Source organism: Mus caroli, chromosome 5 (assembly GCF_900094665.2).
Source record: "Mus caroli chromosome 5, CAROLI_EIJ_v1.1, whole genome shotgun sequence".
Taxonomy (NCBI): Eukaryota; Metazoa; Chordata; class Mammalia; order Rodentia; family Muridae; genus Mus; species Mus caroli.
In genome coordinates, this window is record NC_034574.1 from 22519866 (window position 1) to 22531730 (window position 11865).

Sequence of the window (11865 nt, forward strand, 5' to 3'; positions counted from 1 at the left end):
ACACTGTGTTAGCCTCTCTAAGACCTGCTAATGAGCATTCTAAACTCTTACAGTTACCAGTATAAGGTTACTCTATAGACTCCGCTAAGTTCTTCGTGGTAGCCGTTGATTAGCAGAGAGCCAAGGTCTGGAAGCTGGCCAGAGTGAGCACACAAACCTGAAAACAAGAGAAAATGCAAAAATTTTCAACCACCCAGGATTTCCTAACAGCCCATGGACAGTGATTTCACTGACCTCTTACAGGGGCTGGGAGTTTGGTATTGAACATAGCACCAGAACATGGCCTGGGGGAAGGACCCAAGTTTCATATGGAAGTATGTTAGTTGACCCAACCTGGTGTGTTTCCTGGCAAGAGGCAACGCCAACTGAGAAACTGCTCAAGTCAGATTGGTCTGTGACCGTGTCTGTGAGAGACTGTCTTGACTGATGAGGTGGGAGAGCCCAGTCCACTTCAGGCAGCCCTAAGCCTAGGCAGCTGAGCATTTAATGTGTGAGGGAGGCAGAGAATGAGGCTGTGGGTCAGCAGGCAGCATTTTCTAAGATTTCTGCTTCAGCTCCTGCTTAGGCTCCTGCCCCAATTCTCTCAGTGAAGAAGACTGACCTGGAAGTGTAAGCTGAAATAAACCCTTTCCTTCCCTCGTTGTTTTTGGTTATGGGTTTTTTTGTTTGTTTGTTTTGTTTGTTTTTGTTTTCAAGACAGGGTTTCTCTGTGTAGCTCTGGCTGTCCTGGAACTCACTTTGTAGACCAGGCTGGCCTCAAACTCAGAAATCCTCCTGCCTCTGCCTCCCAAGTGCTGGGATTACAGATGTGCGCCATCACGCCCAGCTTTTTTTTTTTTTTTTTAATCATAGCAAACAGAAGAAAAACAGAGGACAATGGGGGAAATGCTTTTCTGTGAAATATGGAAATAAACTCTGAAGAACTGCTGAAACAAAACCATGTCCTAGTGTCCCCACATCTTCAGTACCCCTAGTATCGCAGCACCCCCATGTCTTCAGTAGCCACAAATTAATATTAATTTTTAAATTAATTTTGCCCTGCTTTAATAGTATCCTCATGTTGCCAGGATCCCTACTGCCACCAGCAATGCCCAGTTTGGCTCAAGAAAAAAATGCCAAGTGAGGTGCAGACTTCCTGAGGGAGAAAGAGTCAGACAACTCCTGGAAGCCCTAGGAGAGTTGGTTCTTGCCTTTTATCATGTAGTCTCTGGTGATTGAACTCAAGTCATCAGGCTTGGTGGCAAGCACCTTTGCCTACTGAGCCACCTTCACCTGCCCTTTGGGAATCTCATATCAGAAGAAAAGTTCTAGAATATTCTAATGTTTTAGAGCAGGCCCACATGAACATTCTAGATACCTGGCCCTACGTTTATCCCTGACTTCCTAGGGTTTGGTGAATGATGGGAGGAAGAGACTGTTCCTTTGATAGATGCTAAGCTTCACTTTGGAGTTTTGATTTTCCTCTTTAGGCTACTGGTATGCAGTAGGTCCACTCTGATGCTGGGTGGCAGCAGCAAGCCATAGTCAGTCAGCCCCCAGATGGCAAGAGAAAATATTAAGTGCCACAGGGTGTCAGTGGCTGCTGGGTTGGGGCTCCTGATATGAGAGCTATGGTGAGTGAATCTTCAATCTCCGCTATTCTGTTTATAATGTGCTTGTTAGGATAGATATTAATTACTTTCCTTATCGCTGTGATAAGATGCCTGATGGAAGCAACATAAGGGAGAAAGGATTTACTTTGGTTCGTGGTTTGGGGATACAATCTTTCAGGGCAGAAAGGCACCCTGGCAGGAGCCTGAGGTTCACAGACACTGTAAAGGCACACTGCTTACTTTCCCCTTTCCTTCAGTGTGGAAGCCCAGCCTATAGATGGTGCCACAAACACTTGGGGGAGGTCTCTCCAACCTAGAAACTCCCTCACAGACTGGCCATCAGTAACTCACCATCATGGAGTGAGCCTGTCTCCTATGCCTTTGCCATTAAATGCACATGCCTCGTGTTCTGGTTTTCTTTATCTCACTGTGATAAAACTCTGGCCAAAGCAACTTAGAAGAGGAGATTGTTTATTTTAGCTTGCAATGCCAGACCATAGTCCATCATTGAGAGAAGTCAAGGCAGGCCTGCTTGCTATTCAACACAGCATCACCTCTAACCAAGGAACTTACTTCACAGCCAAAGTACAGCAGGAGCCATGGAGGGTGCTTCTTGCTAGCTGGCTTGTAAGATGGCTTAAACCAGTGGTGTTCAGCCTTCCTAATAAGGTGACCCTTTAATACAGTTCTTCATGTTGTGGTAGCCCCCACCCATAACATTATCTTCATTGCTACTTCATAACTGTAATTTTGCTACCATTATAAATCATAATGTAAGTACTTTTGGAGATAGAGGTTTGCCAATGGCATCACAACCCACATGCTAACAACCACTGGCTTAAATACAACTAGTTTCCTTATACAATTCAGGATGCCTTGCCTGGTGATGATTTCCCATAGTGGGCTGGGCGCGTGCTTGTGCGTGTGTGCGCACACACACACATACACACACACACACACACACACACTTGCACTCAAGCACACACCCACACACCCACGCATGCACACACTGCCCACAGGCCAAGCTGATCTAGACAATTCCTCAATTAAGGCTTTTCTCTCAGATGATTCTGCCTTACATCAAGTTGACAGTTACAACTAATCACAACATCCCCACATTCTATTTATTTTTGCTGTGCCATTAGCAGAGCAGATAGCCACAGGGAGTCACTTGCATGGAACTCTGTGTGCTGTAGCTTCCTCTCCTTTCTAAGATGCAGAGCTCAGCCTTGGCATTCACTGCTATGCCCTCTAGTGTGCAGGATTCCCCAACTAAGCCTCAACACTTCCTTTGGAGTGGTTTGTGGGGCCCCCATCCACACCCGGGTTTTGTCTGGCCACCACCTGGCAGGTGTGAAGTGGCATCTCCTTACAATGTGTCTGTCTGTGCCTTGCAGGTGAAGAATGCTACGCAACATCCCCAGATGGTGTTCACGGTCCGCCATGCCACCGTCACCTTCCAGACAGAAGGGGATACGTGGAGGGAGCAGAAGGAGCAAAGGGCAGCCCTCATGGTGGGCATCCTCATTGGAGTGTTTGTGCTCTGCTGGTTCCCTTTCTTCGTCACGGAGCTCATCAGTCCCCTGTGCTCCTGGGACGTCCCTGCCATCTGGAAGAGCATCTTCCTGTGGTTGGGCTATTCCAATTCCTTCTTCAACCCACTCATCTACACAGCATTCAACAGGAGCTACAGCAGTGCTTTCAAGGTCTTCTTCTCCAAGCAACAATGAGAGACCACATGGGAGTGCCTTCTTCCCATAGCTTGTAGCTCAGTGGATTATACTGTCCCATGAACCTTTGCAGTCTGCCCAGCTGTCTTGAGGACAAGATCCATCTGCCAAGGGCACCAGGGTCACATCAGAGCTCAGCTCACTTCAGTTCTATGTGTTGGAAGTTGTATTCACCTGAAGGCTCTGGTGGTTTATGTCCCCCAATCTGGGCACTCTTCCTCACTCTGTACCAGCAGCCACGGACCTGGCCCACAAAGTGCCCATTTCTCCTTCAACTCCACTCCAGCAGAGACAGGAGAAGTTTGATTAGAACATCAGGAGGGAGGAAGTGAGACAACTGGGGCAGGCAGAGAAAGACAGAAAGAACAAGGCTAGTGGGGATCACACACACACCTGTAACCCTAGCACCAAGGAGACTAAGGCAGGAGGAGCTCAAATTTGGAGCCAGCCTGGGCTACAGGGTAAGTTCAAAACCAGCCTGAGCTATCTAAAACATATATAGCAACAGCAAATTCATTGGAGAGACTTTTTGAAAAGCAGCAGCCCATAAGGGCAAACTTTCCAGAGCAGCCCTCATTTCAGAGTTCTGCTCTGTGGTCCTGGAGTGTATGTCCCAATATGGGGTCCTTCCTAATATTTGATCACAAATTCTGTCCCCAAACATATCAAAGCAGCAGCCCATTTGTGATACACAGTGATTCCTGTCTTTACCATTTGTTCATTGTAAACACAAAGTCCCCCTCTGTTTGTCTCTCTGTCTGTCTCTTTCTTTGTCTCTCTGTCTTTATCTCTGTTTCTGTTTCTCTCTGTCGCCCCCCCCCCAAAGGACAGTTTCTAGTTAAAATCAACTCAGTCTATCAACTGGAAAAGCAAAATATTTCCTTCCATTTTGAAACAATTGCTCATGAAAAATAGAAAAATCTACCAATTTCACAGAATTTATCAAATTATTTATTTACTATGAGTTTTTCTTGGTCTAATTTCTTTAAAATTTTTCTAGCCTTAGTGTTTCTTTCTTAAATATTAAAATTTTAGGCTAACAGCAGCCATCATCTATCTATTTTTTAAATACAGTTTCATAGTTGGTGACTATATAAGGACCTGACAACCAGACACATGAAGTGAGCAGGAGTGCTGGCCATTTTATAGTGATGGTTTTGTTGGTATATGAACCTAACCAGATAGGCAGACAAGGGTCAAGTGATGCCACTATCAAGTTGGCAGTGTGACTGGTGAGTCAAGACAGGCTAGGGAAGACACAGTGTTTATATGGCCATAGAAAACCTTGGGCACACTCTTACCCCCAAGGCTATCCCAAGGGAACTCTGAGAACACTATCAAAAGAGCCAAGGAGGGAAAGAAGAGCCAGTCACCTTTCGAGACCCCTGTCTGTGCTGACTTCTCCCATAAACTGAAGATAGAGCTATCAGGACCTACAGGGTTGTGGACAACTCATAGCATGTGGTTCTCAGCAAAATCCCGAGGGAGCAAAAGCACCCACACTTCCAATTCCAGCAGCAAGGAACACTGGTTTGCTTTTACAGCCACCCAGGGGCCATTTGCTGAAGAATCCTCATCCAGGAAGTGGGCTCTCAGCACACCCAGATGATGCTGCCATTACAGAGAGTTGGTATGTGTCTGCAGTTGGCTGGAAGTGTGATGTGACAACTTCATCCTTATGAGGTTATAACCATCTGTTCATTTATTTATGTTTGACACAGGGCTGTACTATAAGTAGCTTTGGCTGTCCTGGAACCCACTGTGTAGACCAGGCTGATCTTAAACTCACAGACACCTTCCTGCCTCTACCTCTGCCTCTGTTTCCTGAATGCTGGAAAAGTATGTATTACCACACCCAGACCAAGAGGGATTTTAGATAAAAAATTCTCCAGTACTCTGAGCTCCTTTGTCTTGGAGCAGTGGTCTAGACTAGACACACACCCTGTACTGGAGACTGGCCTGAGCCAGGTTGGAAAGTAAACAGAACGAAGGACTCACACATCCATGACTGTCATGACTGTTCTTATAACAAGGTTTCATCAATGGTTTCAACAACAGCTTTTTCTCTTTTTCTTTTGGCCTTGTTTTTTTGTTGTTGTTGTTGAGTCTGAGTCCTAGGAAAGTGATGCACATAGAATGTTCTAACTGCAAACTCTGCACTGTCTCTCTGTCCTTTACTGCCTATGCTCAGCCTGGAGGACTCACTATGATGAGCCTCTAGACCCAAGGAAAGTCGGGGTGCTCTTCTGTAGCAGCAGGAGAGTGACTGCCCACCCTGGTATGCTGAGTGCTCACAGCAGCACTTAGTCCATCCTCGCCACCTGAAGGGTCCCGACCGACCCACACCACTTTTATCACCGCATGGGACCATTCGCCCATATCACCTTAATTTAAAACAAACAGCTTACCCATCATTCAAAACATCTCCAAACTCTAGGGCAATAAAACTCCATTATATTCCATGTCCCTGATTTCACAAATGCACAAATCAAAACTATATATATATATATATATATATATATATATATATATATATATATGATATGAAGGCACAGATATATTATATTGTATATAATAAATTGTATCCATCCACATTCCAAAATAGGAAATTTGTGATGATTTCTTTGTGGTTTTGACATGAGGTTATCTTGAATTTCCTGCAAAGACAATCTTTACGCCAGAGTATGAACTGGTGAAAGGAGCTCGACAGCCAGCTTCGTGGCTGTGGACATGTTTCATGTGGATTCCTGTCTGTGCATGAAAGCAATGCAGTGGAGAACTTACTTGGCATTTCCTTAGATCTTTATTTTGCTTCCATGCATTTCTTAGTTCACATACTAGACTCATAAGTACTTTAAGATATAGACTCGCTTACTTCCTCATAGTTCCTGTCCCCAGGATCACGGGGACCCAGGAGGATCACTTGACTTTTCAGTGTTATAATGAGGATGTGTTTGTTGAGTGCCCACAAGAGAAGGAATGGACACCGTATATGGAGTCCAGTGTAAACTGTACCATGTCTGTCTATCTAAAAATTCTGGTGGGGTTTCTCATCCAGTCCCACCCTTCAATATTTACCTATTTTTTCCTTAAAGGTTTATTTGAAGCTAAAGTGACAGCTCAGTGGCTATGAGCACATCCTGCTCTTGCAGGTGACCTGGATTCTATCTATCCTCAGCCACATTAGGCAACTCATAACCACATGTAACACCGTCTCTAGGGGATCTGATATCTCGGGCCTGAGCAGCTGCCTACAGGCATGCACACATGTGCAAACCCACACACATGTACATATAATTTTAAAACAATAAATACAGTGATTTTTTAACCTCTAGTTTTTATTTTATTTGTATGATTGTCTACATGTTCGTGAATTATGTACTTGCAGTACTTGTGTAATCCAGAAGAGGGCACCAAATCCCCTGGAACTGTACAGATATTTGTGAGCCACCATGTAGTTGATGGGAATTGAACTCAGGTCCACTAAAAGAGGAGCCAGTGCTATTACACACAGCCATTTCTCCAGGCCCAGATACATTTCTTTTTTAAGGTCCATTTCCTTTGAAGTTTTCATTAAGACTGAGGGAGAAATGGAAGTTCGCACTCCTCAGTGCCCCATGATTCTGGTCACTCTAATCAGAGAAAGATACTATAATCACACTGACTGAATCTCTGTTATATAATATATAACTGTATATAATAATATTAACTAAATTACTAAATATAGTAATTATTCATATTTTCATAAGATGAACTCACACATTACCATTCATATGTATTTAGCATCTCCTGGACAACATTTAAGTCATATACTCTGCAAACCCCGAGCATGGAACACCTGATGCACAAGGAGTGACGATCAATTAATTATTGCACTTCCGTCTCAATGCCAAGATATATTGATAAACAACATTATAAGATGCAAATGTGGACTGGTGTCTCTAGTATGCAATTCAAATATCTGTGGGGTGCTTTCCATTACTCTTTAAAATATTTTTTAAATTACGTGAATGTGTGTGGACTTGTGCATATGAGTATGGGTGCCTATGATGTCCAGAGGCCACAGATACTTTGGGGCTGGAATTCCAGGCAATCATGAGCTGCCTGATGTAGGTACTGAGAACCGACCCCAGGTCCTCTGCAAAGAGCAGCAAGTGCTCTTAGCCGAGTATCTCTCCAGCACTCTTTCCATTATTCTCGAATGCCAATATATGTGGTGGTGGTGGTGGGGTATTACTGGTACCCACAGCAGAAGTCAGTCACTAGAAACACCAGTGCCCATCACTTGTGCCCATTCTGCCAGGTCCACGTTACCACACAGGCTTTGAGAAGGCCCAAGATACCCTGCCCAAACTCGAGAGTGACTAGGAACACGCTTACAGAAACAGGAAAGAAACCACAGATCTGCGGTTCCACTATAGACGACATGCCAAGGGAAGGCTCTGCTCTGCTGGGGGATCTGAGACTCTCTGGGCCACGCGAAGCCTTGTGTTTCCCTGGTACAATAGTGACAGGTGAGCAGATATTTCGGGTTCTATAGGCCAAGGCTTCAAAAATGATGGGAAAAAGAACAGTAGCATCATTTTTGAAGCCTGGGCCTAAGGTTTCTCCCTGGCCTTCTGCTCTACTCTATAGATGCAGAGTCAAGAAGGGTGCTTGATGCTCTTCCAGGGGTGGCTCAGGTATGGCTGCAGCTCAGACCCAGACACCTTTTCTGCCTGAGAGGCCCCTAGGAAGAGGAATGGGGTGGCCATACTCCCCACACCCTGCACTCCTCTGAACGCCTAAGCTTCCTGATTTCCCTCCATCAGGAGGTGGTAGCTGCTTCCTCAGGCACCATCTCCATGCAAGGGCCAGGTTTCTGCATCTGGGAGATGATCCCAGGAAGCATCTCAGAGGAATGAGGCTAGCCAGATGGTGGTACCCTCCAGCAGGCACCAGGAAAGCAGCTGCAGGCCTCTCTGGGGCCCCTGGAGGAGCTGAACAGAGCAGGCTCCAGCAGTGACTCATCAGGGACAAGCGATCTGGGACAGTTGCATTGGACTCTGATGATACCCTCAAGAAGGTTTAACTTCTGATATGTCCAGAACAGGTCACAAGTCCATCAGTCAGTCAGTCTGTCTGCCAGTATGATGTGAGATGAAGAACTCACAGTCATAAGCCATTGTGTGCAGATGGCTAGCCCCTCAGTAAGTCTCACCACTGCTTCCTGGAGGCTAATGGACAGTCTGCCTCCATCCAAACACCCTTGTGCAGGATTTCTGCCTACTTCTAGGCAGCACATTAAACGCCCAGGCAACCATGGTAAATGTCCCAGTTTTCTGGTACAAATCCCATGGGAAGGAAGAGCTATCTTGAACTGAGGTGTGATTTTTTTGTTTTTGTTTTTTCTTTTTTTCTGGTGGGACTTGACTCCTTTAAGAAATATGCTAGTTAATTTTAGCTATTAATTGACAGAATCTAGAACGACTTAAGAAGAGAGTTTCTCTCTCTCTCTCTGTCTCTCTCTCTGTCTCTTTCATTTTTAGACAAGGTCTCACTGTGTAGCCTTCGATGGCCTGGAACTTGCTATGTAGACCAGGCTGGCCTCAAACTCAGAGACATCCATCCACCTACCCCTGCCTCCTGAGTACAGGAACTAATGCCATGTGCCACTGTACCCCAGCACTGGAAGAGTTTCAGTTGAGGAGCTATCAGGTGACCTGTGGGCAAGCCTGTGGCGGCCTGTTTGGTTTTTAATTGAGGTGGGAAGACCACCCTGAATGTAGGTGGATCCACTTTATGGACTGGGTCCTGCTACTCCATGAGAGTAAAGAAAGCTAGCTGACTGACATCACACAGGCAAACAAGGGTCGCGTTTATTCTCTCTGCCCTTGACTATGGATGTGGTGCTGAGGTTCCTGCCTTGACCTCCCTGAAGTCATGGACTACAATCTGGAACTGGAAGTCGTCTGCCTCTTCCATCCCTCACCTCTCATGGCTGTCCCTCCACCATGGATGACTTGTTAATGGATGAGGTACGTCCTGGGGAGGAGGAGCCTGCGGGTGTGAGGAGTCATTCTTCCTGTTGCCCAAGAGGGCTTGGCTCTAGCCTTGGGAGGTATGGAAGCCTTGTGTGGAGGGAGAACTTTTTGGAAAGGTGTGGCCTGGACCAAGAGACTCAGGCCTACTGGTTTACTCAGGTGGCAAAAGCCATTTGCAAGACCATCCACCACACTTCCACCCTGAATAGAGTGTCCACAGGTCTCAAGAGTATAGGTGAGGGATAGCTGACCCACAGCCACCAGTTGGGCTCCTCCCACCTCCCCCACCCACCCACAGTCTGGCTGTGTAAACTGCAGATCAGCTGTCCTCCATCTTCCCGGGGTAGGAGTTTGTCACTCTAGAATGGCGGCTGATGGAAGTCTTCCTCCCAGTGAGCAGCAGACCCTTCCTGGAGGCTGCTCTCTGTTCTCTGGAGACCTGAGGAACAGAAGCCCCCTGTTTATCAAAAACAGGGATAACAGGGAATCTTCCTTCATTGCCACCTTGTGGATGGTCATTGTTTCCTGCTGGAGCATCCAGTCTCCAAGTGAAAGCCAGGTTCCCCCTTCTCTGTGTACAAAGAAGCTTTCTGACATAAATGCTGGGTGACGAATGAATTATCCAGAATGGGCTTCTCCCTGACCCAACCCCCCCACACACACCATGTGACTTGGCTGCTTGGAAATGATGTCTCTGTGGCTCCAACTCCACCCTGGTTACTCTGTGCCATTGCTGGGTTAGCTTCTCACCCACGTCAATGCTTCCCTTCCTGGCTTAGCAGAACAGCAGTCATCTTTGCTGTGGTGACAGTACCCTGAGGAGCTTCAGGGAGCTCTGAGAAGTGACTGCTTCTCTGACCATGACAACCATTTCTCCTCTTGGGCTCTAAGGAGCCCCACAACTTTTCCCTGTGTTTGGAAGCACACAGGGGATAGAACTGGAGACAGGAGGACAGATCCTAGAAACCACCCATAGACCACACTGTCTGGAGAAAGTTGCTGCTGCTGCTGCTGCTGCTGCTGCTGCTGCTGCTGGAAGCTGCCACCAAGATTCTGGTACTCAGTCTGAACCAACACCTGCATGATGGCCTTTGTAATTCCATTTTGCCCCCAGGGAACTTTGGTTTTATATGTCTTTTTGTGCCGGTGGTCTTGTTTGGACCAGCTGTTTCCAAGTCCTTGGCATCTTGTTCTGAGAACTGAAGAATCACACACAAATAGCAAAGTAGCTGGGGATTGGAGGGTTCAGAAACAAAATGAAGGTCCAGGCCAAATACACTGCAAGAGAGCAGCGGGCTACCAGAGGTAGAGGGCCTCTTTTTATGGGTACCAGGAGAAAGAGGAGTTGGGTTCTAAGGGTGGGATATGGGAGGTTTTCAGTTTTGATTGACAGGCTTGTGTTTTGTAAGCCTTTATTGAATAAATAAGTTCCTTCCCATGATACATCTGAATGTAGTCATATGCATACCTAATCATGCATAGGAATGAGATAATAAACAGGCTTCTTTGTTTGCTTTTGCCCTAAATGTCTATTCAAAGGACACAGTTTGCCTTATTACGCCTGGACACCAAATCAGTTTAGGCTGGGTTAACCCTTGCCTCTAGCTGCTGGATATGTTCTGGGACATGTTTGAGTGGAAACTAACCACAAAACTGAGTTACCACAGGGTTGTAGGCAGGAGCAATTTACTCTAGTATTTGAGGTGGGGCATTTAAGTGGTTTGATGCAGATAGGGGTTCTGGGTCACCAGGTACATTGTTAGGAGAGGAGTGTGTATATAGCTCAATCCAAAGGTGGGCCCCATCTATTCTGATGTTCACCTGCCTCACTGTGATGGTGGGAACCAGTCTTCTCTCCAGGTAATGGCAGAATCCCTGAGGCCCCACTTCCTGATTGCTGTGTCTTCTTGCTGAGTTTCCTCCACCACACCAAGGCAGCAGCCAGCATGGTAGGGTCAAGTCTGTGCCTGACTCACAGACCGTAGACCTTTTCCTATCCAAACTGAGCACATGCCTGCTAGCTGGAATTCCAGAGAGAGAGAAAGGTCTACTGTGCTAATCCCTGCCAGTAGTTCTACTCACATCTGCCTGAATTCTTAACACTAGCCAAAGACCTAGTATACTCAAGATTTTTTTGTTTATTTGCTTATTTGTTTGTTTGTTTGTTTGTTTGTTTGAGTCAGGGTCTCACTAAGGCTCCCTGGCTTGGCCTTGAACTCACACATATCTGCCTGCCTCTGCCTCCTGAGTGCCAGGTTTTGTGTTTTGTTTGTTTTTGTTTTCTTATGAATCATATCTTCCTATGAGTCTTTAAAACAATAAAAACTGACTTTTAAAAAATGTTATGAAAGGCCTTTGATCTTTAAGGTTCAGTGACTAATTGAAAAATTCTTCTAGCTAGGTGTAGTGGTACATACCTTTAATCCTAGAATTCGGGAGGCAGAGGCAGGTGGATCTCTTTTAAGAGCAGTCTGGCCTATAAAGTGAGTTTTAGAACAGCCAGGGATATACAGAGAAAAT

At 46.0% G+C, this 11865-nt stretch overlaps 1 protein-coding gene across 1 annotated transcript in view; it reads left to right on the plus strand.

Moving 5' to 3' along the window:
* Htr5a (5-hydroxytryptamine receptor 5A) overlaps positions 1 to 7329 on the plus strand; it is a 12902-nt gene extending 5573 nt beyond the window's left edge. The window contains exon 2 of the mRNA XM_021163901.2: positions 2990 to 7329. Coding sequence (XP_021019560.1) covers positions 2990 to 3322 — 333 coding nt within the window. The 3' untranslated portion in view covers positions 3323 to 7329. The remainder of the gene's footprint in view (positions 1 to 2989) is intronic.
* The last annotated feature ends 4536 nt before the right edge of the window (positions 7330 to 11865 follow it).